Source organism: Petromyzon marinus, chromosome 66 (assembly GCF_048934315.1).
Source record: "Petromyzon marinus isolate PM22_M1 ecotype Great Lakes invasive population chromosome 66, UKy_Petmar_22M1.pri1.0, whole genome shotgun sequence".
NCBI classification, from domain to species: Eukaryota; Metazoa; Chordata; class Hyperoartia; order Petromyzontiformes; family Petromyzontidae; genus Petromyzon; species Petromyzon marinus.
In genome coordinates, this window is record NC_133732.1 from 6,971,186 (window position 1) to 6,994,546 (window position 23,361).

The 23,361-nt window shown below is 48.6% G+C and overlaps 1 protein-coding gene across 3 annotated transcripts; it reads right to left on the reverse strand.

The window, feature by feature from the left end:
* Positions 1-357: 357 nt before the first annotated feature.
* On the reverse strand, positions 358-23,330 carry LOC116956625 (uncharacterized). 3 transcript variants are annotated; one of them, XM_032978386.2, is made up of 7 exons: positions 23,240-23,330; positions 19,326-19,453; positions 16,094-16,199; positions 14,406-14,489; positions 11,533-11,664; positions 6,912-7,049; positions 358-6,264 (listed from the first exon to the last, which is right to left on the reverse strand). In XM_032978386.2, the coding sequence occupies exons 3-7, from the start codon at positions 16,197-16,199 to the stop codon at positions 5,162-5,164; spliced, it is 1,563 nt and encodes a 520-aa protein (XP_032834277.2). In that variant the 5' UTR covers positions 19,326-19,453; positions 23,240-23,330; the 3' UTR covers positions 358-5,161. The 3 variants fall into 3 exon arrangements, with proteins under 3 accessions (XP_032834277.2, XP_032834276.2, XP_075910724.1); XM_032978385.2 differs by lacking the exon at positions 23,240-23,330 and adding an exon at positions 23,137-23,229; XM_076054609.1 differs by lacking the exons at positions 11,533-11,664; positions 23,240-23,330 and having other exon boundaries at positions 19,326-20,764.
* Between the last annotated feature and the right edge of the window lie 31 nt (positions 23,331-23,361).

Sequence of the window (23,361 nt, forward strand, 5' to 3'; positions counted from 1 at the left end):
TGTCCTATTTGGAACCGTGAACCAAACCCCTCGTCGTGAGTTTGCGGACCGTGGATTTACCGACTACGGCAGTTTTCAAGAATGTAACCACCGTGATGAGCAAGTTTTTAAAGTAGACCTCGCATCCTAGATGATCATGGTGGAAATGGGCCGGTTGTGGAAATGGGCCGGAACACCGTGGTATGAGTGAGAATTTAAACCCGACTGCATTCGGGAAGGAATCAAGGATCGTCGTATTTGTTTAATTCACAGATAGACACTTTTTACTATTTCTCTTTACAACCACCGACATATGTAACGTAGGCTAAACGATTGACCCTGTAATTGATGGTAAATAAATGGCGAGAGCCCGTCGGATTGAAGATACTTTTTTATTATTATTTACAGCGCAGAAAATTAGAAACTTGAGTCGAGAGGCAAAGCACAACTCGACTACGAAGCGAGACATTAAAGAATGAAAACAGATCTGAGGCTAAAATTGAATCTCTATGCCAGGGCAGGATTAACCCATAGGCTAATGAGGGCTTACGTCTTATTTTGTATGCCCTTCAATCCACGGTAGCGTGTCCATCAGAAATGTTTTGCCTTTGATGTATGTTGACAATATTCGTGACTTTAAATTACATCGATATCATGTGTGACTTCGAATTACGACGACATTATTCGTGACTTTGAATCATGGTGACGTCTTTCGTGACTTGAATCACGGTGACATCATTCGTGACTTTACGATGACATCATTCATGCCTTTGAATCACGATGACGTCATTCGTGACTTTGAATCACGATGACATCATTCGTGACTTTTAATCACAGTGACATCATTCGTGACTTTGAATCACGATGACATAATTCGTGACTTTGAATCACGGTGACATCGTTCGTGACTTTGAATCACGGTGACATTTTTCGTGACTTTGAATCACGGTGACATCGTTCGTGACTTTGAATCACGATGACATCATTCGTGACTTTGAATCACAGTGACATCATTCGTGACTTTGAATCACGATGACATAATTCGTGACTTTGAATCACGGTGACATCGTTCGTGACTTTGAATCACGGTGACATTTTTCGTGACTTTGAATCAAGGTGACATCGTTCGTGACTTTGAATCACGATGACATCATTCGTGACTTTGAATCACGATGACATCATTCGTGACTTTACGATGACATCGTTTGTGACTTTGAATCACGATGACATCGTTCGTGACTTTGAATCACGGTGACATCATTCGTGACTTTTAATCACAGTAACATAATTCGTGACTTTGAATCACAGTGACATCATTCGTGACTTTACGATGACATAATTCGTGACTTTGAATCACGGTGACATCGTTCGTGACTTTGAATCACGATGACATCATTCGTGACTTTGAATCACAGTAACATAATTCGTGACTTTGAATCACGGTGACATAATTCGTGACTTTGAATCACGATGACATCGTTCGTGACTTTGAATCACGGTGACAATTCGTGACTTTGAATCACGGTGACATCGTTCGTGACTTTGAATCACAGTAACATAATTCGTGACTTAGAATCACGGTGACATCATTCGTGACTTTGAATCACGATGACATCATTCGTGACTTTGAATCACAGTAACATAATTCGTGACTTTTAATCACAGTAACATGATTCGTGACTTTGAATCACGATGACATAATTCGTGACTTTGACCTTGAATTGTGATACCATTCGTGACTTTGAATCACCGTGACATAATTCGTGACTTTGCCACAGCTCAAGCTAGGAGAGGAAAGAAAATAATGTTTTCCTTGAAGAAATTAGTGTCGTGAGCGATTCGTATTACATGCATTTACCGCGAGCCGAATTAATGTGTCAATTTTACAGTGGTGAATAAATAAATGTGTTTGATGACTTCATACTTATTTTCGTTTACAATATGTAGTACGTTTACATAACTAGGCCCTTCCCTCCTATTAGCCTTAGGCCGCTCATATGCTAATGCCATAGAATGCTTAAACATGCGTTTAGACTATTTTGCTGATTGACATTTCCACATGGTAACAGGCGCTCGCGTCTGATTGGCTATTTACAATTCCCAGAATGCGCACGCAATTTGGCATCAAGAGGCATTTCACTTCGCCGCTGCCCCAAAGTGTTTGGGAGCCACCTTGGCATCTCCATTCTGCCATCTCTGTTCTCATTTAAACCGACTCTGTTTTTAAAAATCACAAAAATGTTAAGTGCGAATGTAATTTTACAACATAAATTCCATTATTATTAAGTATGTTTAAAAAAAATCTATTGTAACTGAAATGCTTTTATGTTGTTGGGTGGGAAATCAACTTCTGATTGCAATACAGAGGGTGGTCCAGATGTCCTGTGACCCCCCCCCCCAATTTAATTCACTAAAACGTATTCTTTTAAAGTAAGGTTTGTTTAAAACTTAAACGAATATGCCAATAAATAAATACAAAATTCGAAGGGTCAATTCATTGGGGGTCACATGACATCTGAAACCACCCTGTACACCGACTACCACTGCACTAAAAAAAAAAATCTAAACAGGTAAGGCCCAATCTTGATTTGAAGCTTTCGTGACTGCAGGAATCCATACCCTTGGGTTCTTTCGGTAAAGTCACGTGGGTATAAAATTAAATAAATCATGACGTTTCGATCGCAACACAAGCGGTCGTCGTCAGGCAAAGGAGTCAGCCTCTAAAAATATGTACTCTTTGGTTCTATTCGGCAAAGTCACGTAGGTAAAAAATAAAACAAAAATCACGACGTTTCGGCCACAATACAAGCGGCCTTCATCAGGTGAAGGGAGCAGATTGTCTCGAGGACAGCGCTGGAGTTATACACAGCCACGCTCAGACCGCGACCTTTAAGCTGTGTGTCAAGGCACCTTGTTTCCTCGCACACAGCTTAAAGGTCGCGGTCTGAGCGTGGCTGTGTTTCACTCCAGCGCTGTCCTCGAGACAGTCTGCTCCCTTCACCTGATGAAGGCCGCTTGTGTTGTGGCCGAAACGCCGTGATTTTTGTTGTTTTATTTTTTTACCTACGTGACTTTACCGAAGAGTATGGATCCTTGCAGTCACGAAAGCTTTAAATCTAGAATCTAAAAATATGCCCCGCGACTATATCATCCCTCGTCACAGCCATCTCTGAGACACACTTAAGCGTTTGTGCTTTCGCTACATTGTCGCCACCTGAAGAAGGACCACTTGTGTTGCGCCCGAAACGTCGCGATTTAATTTAGTTGTTTTCATTTTTTATTATTTTTTTACCTACGTGACTTTACCGAAAAAAACAAAGGAGTCAGCTTCTAAAAACAGTTCGACCTTAGAGGCTGACTCCTTTGCCTGATGACGACCGCTTGGTGTTGCGATCGAAACGTCGTGATTTGTTTTATTTGAGTTCTACCTTCGTGACTTTACCGAAAGAACCAAAGAGTACGTAAGGCCCACTGAGGCTGCTTATGCAGCTTTTTTTCAGGAGCGACGTGACCACCACAGATGATGGCTCGGACCAAGCGGCTTATCGTCGCGTGGAAACTTACAGCATGTTCATGAGTGTGGAGGGTCAGACCGGAGCGTCCGGAGAAGAATCCACGCGACCACGGGGAGACCACGCAAGCCCCAAATATACTGCAGGTGTCAAGGGTCGGGATCGAACACCACGACCTCCTGTATACCAGGCGAGGTAGTTGACGTCTCGCCACCAATCAACTCCCCGACGTACAACACAACAATACTGCACGCCTTGACAACATATACTAACTGCACAGTAAGCCAATCAATCAAATCCCATTAAGCTAGCCAGGCGAATTCACAATATAGCACATTCACGCATGTTATGTATTTCATTACCATTATAGAATATATAGGTGTACATCCACCATCATTGGACTATACTGTACATGCGTCACTAGGGAAATAACAGATTTCCGATTAAAATTGCGATCCCAAATCATGATAATATGCACAGTCAAATCTCAATCAGCCCTATACTTTGTCGTGTTGTGTGTAATATTGTAACCTTCTGACCCCATGCCTCTACTGGACATCGGATTCCTCCTACAGTATAAATATTCTGATTCTGATCTCAGTCAACCCATGGCACCTGAAGCCTGTTCCGTGACCTCCTGCCAGCGGGCCTTCGACACTTGCCGTGACGGCCTCGGAGTGCACCCAGCCTGGCACAGGCGCCGTGGTGACGTCACCGTCACTTAGTGGTGAACGGCAGCTGCTGTTGTTGTGTTCTAACATGCTCCTTTAACATAGAACTTCGCGCAAACCCCTTCCCCACACTCCGTGCACACGTGCGGTCACTCGCCCATGTGCGTGACATCGCAACATAATCGCTATTATTGTTGGTTTTTAAAAAATCTGTAATTGTGGAATGCTTTGATGCCGACCGCCCAGCCGAGTCGCCCCCCCCCTCCCCTTTATAAAGAGCTTCTTAGCTCTACGGGCTTTACTCGGTGGGAAATGAACTACCGTTTCCGACTGAAGGAATTATTTCCGACGATTAATAGAATAAGGAACGGCAGCCGAGGGCCAGAATGCGTCCGCGAGGACATCCGGCGGGGAGATGGAGGGATGAAATCGGAGCTGGGTTGACGATTTACATCGCCGGATCATTGGGGGATGGCGGCGGTGGCTCTGATGATGATGATGATGATGAAACAAATCCATGAACCCTTCTCCCGCTCCGAGACGTGGTGTCCACGTTCACCGCCGAATCTGGGTACGCGCGAGCGCCTCGGCATTGTTATTTAGAGAGGCGTAGTGGTTTCAGCGGCGTTGTTGTTGTTGTTATAAAGACGTCGTCGCTCACCGCAGAGAACCGTAGCGACACGACCGCCGCCACTCTACGATAGCCGACCCTCCCGCGTGGCCTTGTGGTGGGAGCCACGGTGCACCGATGAAGTTGCTTTGTTTTAGTTTTTCCTCCGGTTTCGTTTTCGATGATGTACACACGTACGTCATCGGGAACGGGAGAGGGTTAACGGAGACAAAAAATTAAAATGCAAATGTGTTTAAGTCCAGAGTTTTTACGGAACATCTGTTTTTAGAGAGAGATCCGGGAAGCCCTTCCCGTACACGTCTGGTACACCTAAAGGAGCTTCTCACCGGTATCCCATCGAAAGTTTTCTCCCAAAATGTAAACTTCGGTTAAACTTCTTCACCCGCGCTCCTCGCGGCAGCGTGCGGAACCTCACCGGGTTGCGTCCCCGGAGCGTTTCGCCGAGCCGAGCTGCCGTGTGCACACCTCGCCCCGCCGACGTGCGTTTTGGAGTGCGTCTCTAAGTTGTAGCGGGTCGTAAACCTCTTCCCACACTCCTTGCACATGTATGGCTTCTCGCCGGTGTGCGTCCTGTAATGCATGTTCAAGGTGAAACGCTGCGAGAAGCCTTTCCCGCACTCCTTGCACACGTGCGGCCTCTCGCCCGTGTGCGTTAGGGAGTGCGCCTCCAGGCTGGAACGCTGCGCGTAGGCCTTGCCGCACTCCTTGCACACGTGCGGCTTCTCGCCCGTGTGCGTCCTCGCGTGCATGTTCAAGGTGAACCGCTGCGAGAACCGCTTCCCGCACTCGGCGCACACGTGCGGCTTCTCGCCCGTGTGCGTGCGCGCGTGGTTCTTGAGCGTGGAGCAGTGGGAAAAACCCCGGCCGCACTCCCGGCACACGTACGGCCTCTCGCCCGTGTGTATCTTGGCGTGCACCTCCAGGTTGTAGCGCTGCGCGAACGCCTTGCCGCACTCGGCGCACGCGTGCGGCCTCTCGCCCGTGTGCGTCGCCGCGTGAGCCTCCAGGCTGGAGCGCTGCGCGAAGCCCCGGCCGCACTCGGCGCACGCGTGCGGCCACACGCCCGTGTGCGTCGCCGAGTGCGCCCGCAGGTTGGAGCGCTGCGCGAAGCCCCGGCCGCACTCGTCGCACACGTGCGGCTTCTCGCCCGTGTGCGTGCGCGCGTGCCTCTCCAGGAAGGAGCGGTGGGCGAAGCCCTTGCCGCACTCGGCGCAGGCGTGCGGCCACTCGCCCGTGTGCGTGCGCGCGTGCGTGAGCAGTTTGAAACGCGTCGCGAACGCCCTGCCGCACTCCTCGCACGCGTGCCTCCTCCGGTCGGCGTCGACGGCCGCGCCCCCCGGCGCTTTGCCGCGCCGCTTGGGAGCCGGCGGGGAGGCCTCGCCCCCGGCGGGTTCCGCTCCGTCCGTTCGCGCTCCCGAGCGGGCGTCCTCTCCGCACTCCCGGCACGCGAGTTCCGTCCCTTCCGCTCGATCTGCCGCAGAGAGCGCACCGGTGGTGAACACCTCGGCCCCCTTTGCCGTTTCTTCGATCAGGATCTGCTTAGAGCAGTGGTTCTTAACATTTACAGCAGCCTTGCACCCCTTTGGTTCTCAATCGTAAAAACAAAATTTGCAATCTTGACTTGAAGCTTTCGTGACTGCAGGAATCCATACTCTTTGGTTCTTTCGGTAAGGTCACGTAGTAGGTAGAAATTAAATAAAACAAATCACGACGTTTTGATAGCAACACAATCAAACAAATCACGACATTTCGATAGCAACACAAGCCTTTTGGCGTCCTCTGCTCTAACACCGTTTGAGACTCAGCTCGAAAGAAAGCTGTCTCTGGTGTGGACCAATCAGTTTCAAGGACAATGCATCATACTATCAGATAATGTTTTTTATTTGCATTCTGACCACAAGTATTGTGGTTAATGCAGACGTGATTCCTTGTAAAAGGTTTCAGTTTGGTGTTTTAAACATCTTAACACAGCTGTTCTGTTGCCAGAAAAAAGGGGAAAACCCTATTCTCATAACAAAAATAGTTTTAAAATAGTTAGTGATGTGATTTTCTCTGTGATGTCGTCAAAGTGGGGGGGAGTGGGGGTGGGGGCGGGGAGGTGGGGGGGGGGATACTGACCTTCACAAATATCCTCCTCTGATAACTTCACCTCGATGAAGTTCTGGTCTCCGGTGTCCAACAAACGTCCGTGGGGTCCCCCTCCGTCTCCTCGCCATGCACCGGCCTCTTCGTTGTCGACGGTCATCGGATAGAGCGCTGCAGTTTCATACAAAAGCACGCAGATTTATTTCATTTTTTGTATTTGTCTTTTGCATGCTTGGGGAGGTTCTTAATAAGGTCCGAGGCAGTTGCAAAAGGTTCAGGCCCTTGGCCGTTTCTCGTGGCACTTGGAATGATCGGCATCAGTGCAGTCGAGCCCATTTTTTTCGAGCCTTGCGCGATGGAAGGCGATGAATCAATAAATTATTATTCGCGCACAGCGGTGGCATAAAAAATGTAAAAATGTAAAGCGCCGTTTGATAGGCAAATTCAGCGGCGCTAATGCGTTTTCAAGACATCTATTTTCAATCGACGGGCTTGCTTTTTGCACACTTTGTCTTCAGTATTGATGTGTAGACTGTAGAGGCACTACGCGAACTAGCGGTCACGAGTGGTAATTACAGGTGTAGAGACAGTATAGAGGGCTAGCGGTCATAAGTGGTAATAACAGGCGAGGTAACAGAATAGGAACGATCTGGGATCTTCGGGAAGGTTCAAGAACTTGCGAGAGAGTTCGAAAAGTAGGGACGTGGCCAGGGGTGGAGGGATGGCCACGCCGGGGATATAAAAAGGGGCGAGGAGCCAGGTTCGGGGCTGCTGTGGGAGTCGGGGTCGTCGCTGTCCGGGGAACGTGTCTTCAAGTCGTCGCTATCTTCGATGTCGTCGCTGTGAAGTGATCGTGTCTTCGATAAAGAAAACCCTCGCAATTCCGTGTCTCCGAGAGTCATTAGAGATGCACAAACACCTGTTGTATAATGACGGCTGACGTTGATGTAGGGCAGCGACCATAATTTTACATTGAAGTGGTTGAGCCACATGACTGCATCGTCGCTCCGAATTGTAATCGTGGTGCCATAGTGCGGCCTAGACATCTGTGGCAAAAGAGCTTTAGAGCTCATCGGATTCTTCCAGTTAACGTACGTTGTGTTTGTATGTGTGTATGCCGAACTTCTTTCGCACCACCCTACATAGCCAAAGAAGTGAATTTTCAATTTAGTATAGTGGTGTAGTGCATAGTAGTGTAATGTGTAGCTGAGTGTATAGTGTAGTATGTAGTGGAAAGTGGTGTGTACGGTGAGGGAAAAAAGTATTTGATCCCCTGCTGATTTTGTACGTTTGCCCACTGACAAAGAAATGATCAGTATATAATTTTAATGGTAGGTTTATTTGAACAGTGAGAGACAGAATAACAACAGCAAAAAATCCAGAAAAACGCATGTCAAAAAAGTTATAAATTGATTTGCATTTTAATGAGGGAAATAAGTATTTGACCCCTCTGAAAAACATGACTTAGTACTTGGTGGCAAAACCCTTGTTGGCAATCACAGAGGTCAGACGTTTCTTGTAGCTGGCCACCAGGTTTGCACACATCTCAGGAGGGATTTTGTCCCACTCCTTTTTGCAGATCTTCAAGTCATTAAGGTTTCGAGGCTGACGTTTGGCAACTCGAACCTTCAGCTCCCTCCACAGATTTTCTATGGGATTAAGGTCTGGAGACTGGCTAGGCCACTCCAGGACCTTAATGTGCTTCTTCTTGAGCCACTCCTTTGTTGCCTTGGCCGTGTTTTGGGTCATTGTCATGCTGGAATACCCATCCACGACCCATTTTCAATGCCCTGGCTGAGGGAAGGAGGTTCTCACCCAAGATTTGACGGTACATGGCCCCGTCCATCGTCCCTTTGATCCGGTGAAGTTGTCCTGTCCCCTTAGCAGAAAAACATCCCCAAAGCATAATGTTTCCACCTCCATGTTTGACGGTGGGGATGGTGTTCTTGGGGTCATAGGCAGCATTCCTCCTCCTCCAAACACGGCGAGTTGAGTTGATGCCAAAGAGCTCCATTTTGGTCACATCTGACCACAACACTTTCACCCAGTTGTCCTCTGAATCATTCAGATGTTCATTGGCAAACTTCAGACGGGCATGTATATGTGCTTTCTTGAGCAGGGGGACCTTGCGGGCGCTGCAGGATTTCAGTCCTTCACGGCATAGTGTGTTACCAATTGTTTTCTTGGTGACTATGGTCCCAGCTGTCTTGAGATCATTGACAAGATCCTCCCGTGTAGTTCTGGGCTGATTCCTCACCGTTCTCATGATCATTGCAACTCCACGAGGTGAGATCTTGCATGGAGCCCCAGGCCGAAGGAGATTGACAATTCTTTTGTGTTTCTTCCATTTGCGAATAATCGCACCAACTGTTGTCACCTTCTCACCAAGCTGCTTGGCAATGGTCTTGTAGCCCATTCCAGCCTTGTGTAGGTCTAAAATCTTGTCCCTGACATCCTTGGAGAGCTCTTTGGTCTTGGCCATGGTGGAGAGTTTGGAATCTGATTGATTGATTTCTTCTGTGGACAGGTGTCTTTTATACAGGTAACAAGCTGAGATTAGGAGCACTCCCTTTAAGAGTGTGGTCCTAATCTCAGCTCGTTACCTGTATAAAAGACACCTGGGAGCCAGAAATCTTTCTGATTGAGAGGGGGTCAAATACGTATTTCCCTCATTGAAATGCAAATCAATTTATTACATTTTTGACATGCGTTTTTCTGGATTTTTTTGTTGTTATTCTGTCTCTCACTGTTCAAATAAACCTACCATTAAAATTATAGACTGATCATTTCAAATAAACCTACCATTAAAATTATAGACTGATCATTTCTTTGTCAGTGGGCAAACGTACAAAATCAGCAGGGGATCAAATACTTTTTTCCCTCACTGTATATTAGTGCAGTGTATAGTGTAGTGTATCGTAGTGTAGTGTATTGTAGTGTCGTGTATAGTAGTGCAGTGTATAGTGTGGGATGTAGTGCATAGTGGTGTAGTGTAGTATTTATTGTAGTGAATTGTGTGTCGAACTTCTTTCGCACCACCGTACATAGCCAACCTATTAATCGGAGGTATGTGGGGGGTGGGGGGGGAAGGACGACAAACTGAACACAACAACAATCAGTGCTAAAGAAATGAGATTTGGGACGTTACACGTTTCATGGTCTCTGTTCTGAGCGACCACAGTATCCGCACACAGCTGGAGAGTTTTGAATGGAGGGGTTGTGCCCCTAAGATTTTTGTTAGCGGGCGCCACGGTGGCTAGGAGATGTTAACTACCTCGCATGGTATGCAGGAGGTCGCGGGTTCGAACACGGCCCTGACGCCTGTTGTACATTTGGAGTTTGCGTGTCTCTCTTTCTCCCTCTCCCCGTTGGTCGCGTGGATATTTCTCCGGGTTCCTCGGTTTTTCCATCCACATCACGTGTTTAGGGTATTTGGCTGCATTAACCACACGGACTTGTGGTGAACATGCAAACAAAAAACATGCTCTGATAATGATTCTGTTTGGTCTTTTAACATCTTGACACCTGTTTTATTGCCAGAAAGGGTAACACCTATTGTTATATTTTAATACTGGCAAGAAAGGTCCCCATCATCTGCATGCGGTTTATCCGATTTGGCGGATTAACAGCGCACCGGAGATTTTGACATCAATTACTATCGCGTGCATTTTTCCTTAAGCCCAAATTAATAATCTAAAAACAGCTATACGTTGTTATTCTCAAAAATCTTAAAAACAAGTCACGTGCTTCAACCGAACAAATGTTGCTCTGGTTAATCTAAAATCCACGTGATCGCCTCTACAGTACAGTAGTTGCCATATCTTTACAACAGTGGGCGGAGTTTTATTGATTTTACAGTAGTTGCCATATCTTTACAACAGTGGACGGAGTTTTATTGATTTTGATTGGCGTGGCTCTGCTGTTGTCCACTTAGTGGGCGGAGTCTTCTGCGCGGGAGCAGGAAAGTGATCCTATCACTAAGCAGGCACATTGGTCGATCGTCGTTAGTATTCGTTTTGAATCTAAAGAGTAACAATCATCGAGTAATTTGTCCAATCATTCATTTTGTGAGTTTTAATTTTACGGAAACTGTGTGACGGCAGAGATACTTAAAACATAATTTATACCGACTTGAGTAGGAAATTCTTAAAATTTTGGACCATCCACGATGTTCTAGATTTGAAGTTTTCATGACTGCAAGGATCCATACTCTTTGGTTCTTTCAGTAAAGTCACGTAGGTAGAAAACAAATATAAATAAATAAATGACGACATTTCGGTTGCAACACTAGCAATCATCATCAGGTGTGACAACCTTAGCAAGGAAATTTTAACCCCCCCTACTCTCCCCCTCTCTGGCTTATTTAACTGCCCTAACCCTGGTCTCTCTCTCACTTCAGTAAACATTTCCTTGCTGTGGTTGTCACACCTGATGATGATTGCTTGTGTTGCAATAGAAATGTCGCGATTTATTTATTTCTATTATTTTTTATTCCATATTATTTATTTAGTTATCACCGGCGTGACTTTACCGAAAAAAACAAAGAGTACCATCCGCGATGGTCCAAAATTATCCACGGCCGTCCTGCCCGTCATTAGCGGCAGATAATCGAGAGTCCTCACTGCAGTTGGCGATGTGATCAAAGTGGCCTCACCTTCGCCAATATCCTCCTCCGACAACTCCACCTTGATGAAGTTCTGGTCTGCGGTGGCCACATATCCGTAGGGACTCCCCGTCTCCTCTGAACCCTCATGGGCTTCAACTTTAACAATCTTCAGCTCTGGAGCTGTCAAGGAGAAGAAGAAGAAGAAACATGGTCTTTGATGGACGGGAGGTCTAGTACATAAAACGAAACCATTTTTGGTTCGACACGGAGGGCTTTCGCGACCAATATTATCAGTAATAAAGGTTTATTTTAGTTTGTTTTGGGGTAGAGCGCGTTAACGTAAACCCACCCACCACCACCCGACACACAGCCAGCTAGTGAGGTTTGTCACCTAAACAAAACATGCCAATTAGTTACTACGTCACCCCACCGGTTGTGTTGGAGAGTACATCCATAACATTTACAATTTGAGTATCATCATGTTTCGAAGTACAGTAGAGCCCCTCTTAACGACCACCCCTGCTAACGACTAATCGCTTACCGACGGGCCTCCATAGAGCCCGATGTGTAGTGTATAGTGTAGTGTATAGTGTAATGTATAGTAGTGTAATGTATAGTAGTGTAGTTATAGTGTAGTGTATAGTAGTATAGTGTATAGTGTAGTGTACAGTGTAGTGTATAGTGTTGTCTATAGTGTAGTAGTGTAGTGTATAGTGTAGTGTATAGTAGTGTATAGTGTAGTGTATAGTGTAGTGTATAGTAGTGTGGTGTATAGTAGTGTAGTTTATAGTAGTGTAGTGTATAGTGTAGTAGTGTATAGTGTAGTGTATAGTAGTGTAGTGTATAGTAGTGTAATGTAGTGAATTCAACTGAGTCGCAGACGTAGACTTGGAGGCAACACATTTATTTAACTCCAACAGACGGGGTAACTTTCTCCTTAACAGAATAACAACCTGTGGTGGTGACCACCAGGCTAACTACACTAGTTACAACGTAACTGCTACTACGGACCGGGACCAACAGCTTGGGTCCAGGTCCACGTGTTGGACTCGTTGAACGGAGAACGTAGACGAAGGTTTCTTCCAAGATGAACAACAACAACCCCGGTACCTGTCGGAACCCGGCTTATATTCCCTGCGGCGTGGTCGGCTCCGCCCTTGGCCACGACCACTTTCTAGAACCCTCGGGAAGGATCTGGGTCCCAACCACGTGACCACCCCTCGCCCCTACTTGGGGGGCCCTTTGTAGACTTAATTGGTCACGTGTCCTCAACCAGAGTGCCATGGCCTCGAGTAACCTCATCCCTCGGCCGGCACCCACACACCCTGTCCTGTAGTGTTGGCACTGCACGCAAAGCGTGGGGCCATCCAGCGCTATCAATCAGCGCTCACCGGACCCCTCTAGGGCCGGCACTACGCCCACACCCTTGTGGTATCCGCGATGTCGTTACACCGCACTCCGTGCCTCTCTAGGGCCGGCACTGCACATTGACATCCCGCGATGTCACTACAGGAGTGTCATGTATGGTATAGTAGTGCAGTGTGTAGTAGTGTACAGTGTAATGTATAGTAGTGTATAGTGTAGTGGAGAGTAGTGCGATGTATAGTCGTGTACAGTAGTGTAGTGCCTCCATAGAGCCCAATGTGTTCGCTTACCGACCATTCTAACGACGGGCTGACAGTAGTTACTGTAAATATTAATGCATCAATTAATATTACGTGTTTATAATCTTGTTAGCATCTTTCTGCATTAATATCCATTGTTTACATATTATAAAGTACGTTTTTTTGGGTGAAAAAGGGGCAACTTTCCATGCTATCGGAACGAATTAAGCCTTGAACCGTGTATTTCCGATACTCGCTTTACGACAAAATCACTTAACGACCGGTTTCGTGGAACCAATTACCGTCGCTAAGAGGATGGGTTCTACTGTCATTGAATCCAGCATCGATGGGCAATGTTACCAGAGATGTTATTTTACCAGGCAAGGCTCCACGGAGCTACTGTGTGGGTTGTTTACAGAAGCGACGTGGCAATCGCAAATGATGGCTCAACGCAGTGCCGGATTGCCGGAGTAGACAAAGTAGCTACATATTGCTACGGGCCCCCGCACTTTCAAAGTCCCCGCGCTAAATGTTTTCGAGCTATCAATTCCGGTTCAGTGATTCTGCACTTGCTCTATTAATATAGTACTATACCGCCTTCAACTTTTACGAACGACTGGGTGTTTAAGGTTAGCGATTTGTCGTATTATCTGGCTGTATAGCAAATGAAAAAATACAATTACTTTACTAAGCAACCAAAAAAATGTGTGTTTTAATATTTACGTGTTTTTTTATTTTATTTAGGGACCCTTTATAACGTACGCTACAGGCCCCGCACGAGCTTCATCCGGCACTGGCTCAACGAAGCGGCTCCTCATCATCGCCGTGTGGGAATTTAAAGCAGCAGCCAAATACCCTGAACGCGTGAGACGTTGATTCTAAACGTGGGGGGAAAAACCGGAGGACCCAGAGAAAAATCCACGCGACCACGGTGACAGAGAGAGAGAGAGACACGCAGACTCCAAATATGCAGCAGGCGTCAGGGTCGGAATCGAACCCACGGCCTTCTGCATACCAGGCAAGGTACGTAGCCTGGTATTCAGCTACCGAGGAGTGGCGGCGGTCATGTTGCTACGGTTCTCTGCGGTGAGTAACGACGTCTTTATAAAAACAACGGAGCCGCTGCAACTAAGCCGCTGAGCTGCTCGCGCACTGCTCCGAAATTCGGCGGTGAACGGGCCACCACCCACCCACCCACCACCCTGCAACTTGCCAGACATCATCGGAACGAGGAAAGGCCTTCGAAGATACGTTGGAACATCCAGCACAAACTCCTCACTGTCTCACTCTACCTGTCTGTAGAGCAATGGGTCTTACCGGATCCCTTCAGTGCGGTTTGAGGCACGCTTCTCAGCGTTCCGTCATCCAGGCTCCCGTCATCTTCTTGCTTCACAGCTACTCCTGCACAAGCGCACAAAAAATATATAAACTATTTTTTATTTACTTTCCCAGCTAAGGCCCCACTGAACTATGTAGCTCTTCTGTCAGAAGCGACCTGGCGGCTAGCACAATCGATAAGCACAACGAAGTGGGAGGATCGTCACCATGTGGAATTCTATAGCAATGCGTGACGTCAATTCTAAACGTGAAGCGAAAAACTGGAGGATCCGGAGAAAAATCCACACCACTTTGGGTAGAGAAAGAGGCACGCAAACTCCAAATATACAGCAGGCATCAGGATAGGGCTCGAACCCACGACCTCCTCCATACCAGGCGAGGCGGATAACATCTCGCTACTTAATGAGCGTTTACACGTGAGAGTAAACCGGAGCACCCGGAGAAATCGCATGCGTGCGAGGGTGCAACACTCTATCCCCGTACATACGGGACAGGTGGGGTTCACATTCATGCTGTACCGCCTTCTACCTGGCAGAGCCAGGGGTTACGGCTCCTCCTTGATTCCCACTCATGGGAAGGGAGTTTCACAACCCTTCTGTGAGGTGACCAACCAACCTCCTCACTGCTGCCTCCTCCACCAGTGCTGGATTGTAGGCCGCATCCGCCACCACCGCCTGGCTAAATTGGAAACCCAGCCTTAATGCTTTATTAACCCATGGATGCAGCTGTGTTCAAGGGACCTGACATTGCGTCTTTGATTATATATGTGTGACAGGTTCTTTTGCACCGTACATAGTCAACCGTGCCAATCGGAGGTGCGGAGGGGGGAAGGACAACAAACTAAACACAACAACAAGCAGTTCTAAAGAAATGAGTGTGTCAAGCTAGACGAAGATTTTGAAGTGCATTTCCCCGGTGGCTTCCTAATATCGGAAGAGCGTTCCAGACGGCCCACAGAAGCGCATCCGAAAGCGCTGCGCGATGCGGCGACCGTCTTTGTTCGATGGCTGGCCAAAAGCCGCTGCTGCGAGGATGATGACCATCGGAGTTGGCGTGATGATGGCTTACACCCCTTGACGAGGTAGGCGAGGTATTGTGGGTAATATTCACGGCGAGCATTTTGTGCCCGTGTTGAATCGGCGCGACTTAAAAACGCGCTCGCTCGGCAACCGTAAGCAAATGCAGCTCGTCGAGCACCGGGCGGACACGGTCGGACCTTGCGGCACCCGTCACGCAGCTTGCTAATGCTCTTGCACGACCACACACGAAATAATTTATTAAAATAAGGAATAAAAGTCCTCTTTAGACTAAACGAATACCACGGTAAAACATTGGATTGCGAGTAACTTGGTCTGCGAGTGTTTTGCAAGACGAGCAAAAATGTTTACTAAATATTAATTTGATAAACGAGCTAGGGTCTTGCAATACGAGCAGTGTAACGCGTCTACGCTTTGTCTGCCGAGCGTCACGTGTGCTTTGGATTACAAACATGTTTCCGGAACGAATTATGCTCCTCGCAATCCAAGGTTTTCCTGTACATCACTGCTTGCACTGGTTTTCTTTTTTCAGATCAGGCTGCGTCCCGAGGGTCGAGTGGTTTGTTGTCGAGCATCAAAGGACGCTCCAACAATGATTTGAACAATTTAATGACAGCTGTCGTAACTTACCAGCGTGAGAGTCTTCATCTTTCACCGTCAATACAGGACCCATCCCTGGGTACGGATTGTCTTCATTTTCTTGTTTGATGAACGGCAATTCAAAGTTTGAAGCCATCTGATGAGCAAAATTGAATACAATGTCTCATTATTATTATTACTGCCGTATTACTGTGAGCGTACAAAGTCACTCTACGTAGGGTATTGCCGAAGTTTGCACTACAATTTCTCATATGCGGTACGTAGTGTATGTATCAGGGACGTGCGGTCAGGGGAGGCAGTGGAGGCAGAGCCTCACCTGTCATACTCCAATGAAAATAGCTGTTACGAAAAGTAAAAAAAGTAATGAAATAAAAATTAAGATTTTTTTTTTCACTGATCTGTGTTATAAATGTAATTTCTGTATGATTCCAATCATTTTCATACAGAGAGATAGTAACAGGCACGCGCTTATTGCCCGCGCTCCATCCAGTTTCTGAGGGGTCGCGCTATCAGAATGGAGGCTGAGCCCATCGTTGCGTCTCCTCTCGTCTCTCCCTGTATTTGCAGCGGAGAACAGCAAATTTGGCGATCTTGACTTTGAAAATGATTGGAATCGTACAGAAATGACATAACACAGATCAGTGGAAAAATCGAAAATTTTATTTTATGATTTTTTACTTTTCGTAACAGCTATTTCCATTGGAGTATGACAGGTGAGGCTCTGCCTCCCCTGCCTCCCCTGACCGCACGTCCCTGGTGTGTATGCTGAACGTCTTTTGCACCGTATCTATCCAACCGTGCTAATCGGAGGTGCGGGGGAAGGACAACAAACTAAACACAAAAAGCACTTCGAAAGAAATGAGCTTGAAAAACGTGGACCCCTTTAAAAGAACACCTGTGCCAGTTTGATACATTCAGGCTGGCCTGCCTACGATCCATCCTGGGTTGAGCCTGCAGACTAGATCACGGTGCGAGGAGCCCGCAGATCCTTGGGGTATCTCTGGAGGCAGTCCCCATCATCGGCGAGGTCCTCCGGCAAACCATGTAGCCCGCATGCCAAGCCACCGCACGCGCGCAAACGTACACAGAGAAGGGAGGGGCATGACTGTGGCCGTGAATCCCCCCAGAACTTCGTATGGAGCGACAGGCCAGGAAAGCCTCAAGGCAGGCAAGCGCTACCGCAGCCGATTTAAAAGATAACGCCGCCGAAGCCAGAGCCGGTCATCAGCGCGCTTGGCTCAGGTACGCACATTTCTCCACTCTCTCCACAACTTGCTACATCGCTCGTGGGGAGTGGAACCAGTGGGGGGGGGGGGGGGCTGGAGTGATTGATGACTTAAAATAAAACAACCAGGCAGGTGCTTTGTTTACGGTGGCACTATCCAGGTTCAGCAACAGCAGAGCCTCCCAACTCCTTCTCAGAGCGGGCAGCAATTACAAAGGTCATCGGCGATACACAACATGATTGATCAATACGGGAGCCGTCCCTTGGACCGCACAACGGCAGTGTATAAAGATCCCGCCCCCCCCCCCCCCCGTATAGCCTGTTGGGGCAAGTGCTGTTAGCGAGCACCTATTAAGGCCGGCACGGCACACGAGCGGGTGGGTGGCCAACACGACGCCCGGCCGCCTTTGTCTCCCGAGTGGCGATGTTTGAACACACGGCACCGGGTACTCATATGAGGCCCAGTCGACCTAGGCACACACGAAGACAAAGATCCCCCGTGTAGCCTGTAATAGACTGCTGGGGCAAGTGCTGTTAGCGAGTAGCAGCACCTTTGGAAGGCCGGCACGGCACACGAGCGAGGTGGGTGGCCAACACGACGCCCGGCCGCATTTTTTACGCACCGCTACACCAGGTACTCAATTAAGGCTGAGTCGACCTAGGGGAGGCCCAGGACCGGTTCAGATAATCGTCACTGATGTTGGTGGGCGTGAGCTGAAATGGAACCCTGGGTAGCCGGGTTCTTAGTGCAGCACGCTAACCATTGCGCCACCACTCCCCGTGCTCACACCACAAAGATAAAGATCCCCCGCATAGCCTTTAACAGTCTGTAGGGGTAAGTGCTGTTGGCGAGTAGCAGCAGCGCCGTGTGGCGTGGTGCTGGCCGCCCCACCCCTTCGTGTGCCGTGCCGGGCTTTATAGGCGCTGAAATACACCAACACCAATACACCGCCATTCGCCACTTCACCACGGTGCCTGTGCCAGGCTAGGTGCACTTTGAGGCGTTGAAAGCTCCCGCTGCTAGCAAGGAGGGTAGGAGACAGACCCAGCAGGTGCCATGGGGTTGACTGCTGTGCCAGGCTAGGTGCAGCAGGAGGTCACGGGGCAGACCCAGCAGGTGCCATGGGTTGACTGCTGTGCCAGGCTAGGTACATCAGGAGGTCACGGGGACAGACTCAGCAGGTGCCATGGGTTGACTGCTGTGCCAGGCTAGGTACAGCAGGTTACTGGACAGACCCAGCAGGTGCCATGGGTTGACTGCTGTGCCAGGCTAGGTACAGCAGGTTACTGGACAGACCCAGCAGGTGCCATGGGTTGACTGCTGTGCCAGGCTAGGTACAGCAGGAGGTCACTGGACAGACCCAGCAGGTGCCATGGGTTGACTGCTGTGCCAGGCTAGGTACAGCAGGTTACTGGACAGACCCAGCAGGTGCCATGGGTTGACTGCTGTGCCAGGCTAGGTACAGCAGGAGGTCAGGGGACAGACCCAGCAGGTGCCATGGGTTGACTGCTGTGCCAGGCTAGGTACAGCAGGTTACTGGACAGACCCAGCAGGTGCCATGGGTTGACTGCTGTGCCAGGCTAGGTACAGCAGGTCACTGGACAGACTCAGTAGGTGCCATGGGTTGACTGCTGTGCCAGGCTAGGTACAGCAGATTACTCGACAGACCCAGCAGGTGCCATGGGTTGACTGCTGTGCCAGGCTAGGTACAGCAGGTTACTGGACAGACCCAGCAGGTGCCATGGGTTGACTGCTGTGCCAGGCTAGGTACAGCAGGAGGTCAGGGGACAGACCCAGCAGGTGCCATGGGTTGACTGCTGTGCCAGGCTAGGTACAGCAGGAGGTCACGGGGACAGACCCAGCAGGTGCCATGGGGTTGACCGACTAAACGGACCAGCCGTGCCATCTCGCAGCACGATTTGCCCCACCCAGCGGATTAATAACAAACCCGTGACAGTCAGAACGAACATGCAACAGTAACAACAACCGACCAGCAGTGGATAAATCATTCACCCCCCCCACCCCCCTCTGTTTACCGGTTGCGTAAACGCCACCCGCTCCACCCTTCCCGGACGCGTCGATGCGTCCTCTCGCCAGCCGGGGAGGTGACGGGGAGCGGAGAGGTACCGCGGACAGCGACTCGATGCGGCGCAAGACGACGACCCTGGGCACCGAGAGATTGTCTCAGTTTCATTTCAGTTTCATGTAACAGGTCCCTGCAGGGTGGGCTGGTAGGACAAGTCTCTGCGCGGTCTATTGCTGATTTTACACCCCAACAGCACGAGATTTCACTTCGTTAAAGTATTGAAAGGGGACGGACGGACACATTAATCTATTGCAGGCTGGTACACTCAGTTCACAACTTCGTTCCTACCAGTATTAGGGTACGAGCTGTACTACCCGGCTTCGCCCGGGACTTGGATCCACCACGCGCGCCCGCATTTGTCTCCCCAGTGGCGATGTTCACACACCGCACCAGTTACTCGTTTGATGCTGAGTCGACCTAGGGTGAGGCCCGGGAGCGGTAAAAAAAAAATAATCGTCACCGGTTGGTGGCCGTGAGCGGCGGGAATCGAACTCGGGTCGGCGGGTTCGTAGCGCAGCGTGGCGCGCTAACCACTACACTACAATGCGTTACGCTTCCACACAGATACACACACACAGACACATACACAGCGCGCTAACCACTACACTACAATGCGTTACGCTTCCACGAAGATACACACACAGACACATACACAGCGCGCTAACCACTACACTACAATGCGTTACGCTTCCACGTGCGCGGGTCACGTGACAGATGTGACGTCACAGCTCACTTGCCGTGCAAAAAAAATAAATTCATTATTGAGCTCCCCCCCACCCAAAAAACACAAAAGTGTATTTTTATAATGTTTGCATGGTGTACAGACTGGAAAGTACCCACATGGCAAATTCCAAGTTTGTTACATGTCGGTAAGTACGCTAAACATTTTGAACAGACACACAATCACAACTTTTATATATATGGAGATGTATGGAGATAGCCCCTGTGAGCATCATGCGGCTCTCGACTCGGGCGCAACCGCAACAAACAAAAGCATGAACGAAGAAAACATCTTAAAGTGACTACTACACGCAAACAGAAACATCCAGGAAAAAACGAAACACAGCAAAAGTCTTCCGGAAAAAAAAAAACAGTACCGCGTATCAACGCTGCGTGCAAAAAAATCCCAGGTGGGATGCGAGTCGAAAAATAACAACCATAAGACAATTTAGATAACGTTATCAGGCTAACTCCTCGTACTTCAACAAACAAGCATGGCTTAAACCATACGTTTTCGAAATCACCAAAATAAAGCTATACAAACAATGATCACAGAAACTGTTGATTCAAATGTAACAATAAACAATATACGTAACATGTACCACCAAATTTCGATTTAAAGCTTTCGTGGCTGCAATGATTCATCTTCTTTGGTTCTTTCGGTAAAGTCACCACGTAGAATGAGAATAAAATAATAAATTTATAAAATAAAATAACACAATAATATTCTCACGACGTTTCTTCTCACACAGCTTAAAGTTCGCGATCTGAGCGTGGCTTTTTCACTCCAGCGCTGTCCTCCAGACAGTCTCGTCCCTTCACCTGATGAAGGCCGCTTGTGTTGTGGCCGAGACGTCGTGAGAATATTATTGTGTTATTTTATTTTATCAATGTATTATTTTATTCTCATTCTACGTGGTGACTTTACCGAAAGAACCAAAGAAGATGAAACCACCAAACTTTTGGAGCCACAGCTGGGTGAGTGGAACGGTACTCGGGATCCTGGTATTTTGGTACTGCAGCAGGAAGAAGTCCAATACCGTACCTGCTGTGCGTGACTGTCAATACCTTATCAGTTGCCCTACCTTATTACGGATCAATTAAGACGTTATTGATCACCCCGTGCCCCTTATAAACCTCAACGTTCATCCTACAAAGTTCCCATCACGAGGGAGAAACACAATTAGATAACCACCACTAGTACACTCACCACTAGTACACTCACCACTAGTACACTCACCACTAGTACACTCACCACTACACTCACCACTAGTACACTCACCACTACTACACTCACCACTAGTACAATCACCACTACACTCACCACTACACTCACCACTAGTACACTCACCACTAGTACACTCACCACTACACTCACCACTAGTACACTCACCACTACTACACTCACCACTAGTACACTCAACACTACTACACTCACCACTAGTACACTCACCACTACTACACTCACCACTAGTACATTCACCACTACACTCACCACTAGTACACTCACCACTACTACATTCACCACTATACTCACCACTACACTCACCACTAGTACACTCACCGCAACTAAACTCACCACTAGTACACTCACCACTAGTACACTCACCACTACACTCACCACTAGTACACTCACCACTAGTACACTCACCACAACTAAACTCACCACTAGTACACTCACCACTACACTCACCACTAGTACATTCACCACTACACTCACCACCACTAAACTGACCACTAGTACATTCACCACTACACTCACCACTACACTCACCACTAGTACACTCACCACTAGTACACTCACCACAACTAAACTCACCACTAGTACACTCACCACTACATTTACCACTAGTACACTCACCACTAGTACATTCACCACTACACTCACCACCATTAAACTCACCACTAGTACACTCACCACTACACTCACCACTACACTCACCACTAGTACACTCACCACTAGTACTCACCACTAGTACACTCACCACTACACTCACCACTAGTACACTCACCACTAGTACACTCACCACCACTAAAGTCACCACTAGTACACTCACCACTACACTCACCACTAGTACACTCACCACTAGTACACTCACCACGCCTACCTTATTAGAAACCAATTCAGATCTTATTGGTCACCCCGTGCCCCTTATAAACCTCAACGTTTATCCTACAAAGTCCCCATCACGAGGAGACAAACACAAACAGACGAATGTTTTGTTTGTGTGCCCGTATTGAAACGGCTGTACGCCGTATGGGCCTGAAAACTCAATTTCCCTGCACAATAATACGGGGTAAACCGTACGTGTTGACACGGTATGCGGCAACCACCACCAACAACAACAAACAATAGCGGTGACGATTGTCTGAATCGGCCCTCTGTGCTTAGCTAGTCCAACTCAGCCTCAAACGAGATGCTGTGGCACCGACTTACGAACGAGACGCCGTGCCCGTCACCGACTTACGAACGAGACGCCGTGCCCGTCACCGACTTACGAACGAGATGCCGTGCCCGTCACCGACTTACGAATGAGACGCCGTGCCCGTCACCGACTTGACGAACGAGATGCCTGCCCGTCCCCGACTTACGAATGAGATGCCGCGCCCGTCAAGGACTTAACAAACGAGATGCCGTTCCCGTCCCCGACTTACGAACGAGATGCCGTGCCCGTCACCGACTTACGAACGAGATGCCGTGCCCGTCACCGACTTACGAATAAGACGCCGTGCCCGTCACCGACTTACGAACGAGATGCCGTGCCCGTCCCCGACTTACGAATGAGATGCCGTGCCCGTCACCGACTTAACGAACGAGATGCCTGCCCGTCCCCGACTTACGAACGAGATGCATATTCGTCCCCCGACTTACGAACGAGATGCCTGCCTGGCACCGACTTACGAACGAGACGCCGTGCCCGTCACCGACTTACGAACGAGACGCCTGCCCGTCCCCGACTTACGAACGAGATCCTGCCCGTCCCCGACTTACGAACGAGATGCCGTGCCAGCCCCCCGACTTACGAACACGCTTCACTTACGCCCGCACTTACGAACCGCCCCTCAGCTGCTATTGTTGTGACAGATGATTTGACGACCCTTTAGCTGGACGTATCGCCCGCGTGCGTGCGCCTGTGTCCTTACGCGCGCGCGTGCGTGCCAAAACGGAACCCGGCGGAGGAACTATTTCGTTCCGGCGGAGCGATTCCGCCGGAACCCACCACCAACACCAACACCTCCACCCCCCTCCTGCTCCTCCTCCCGCT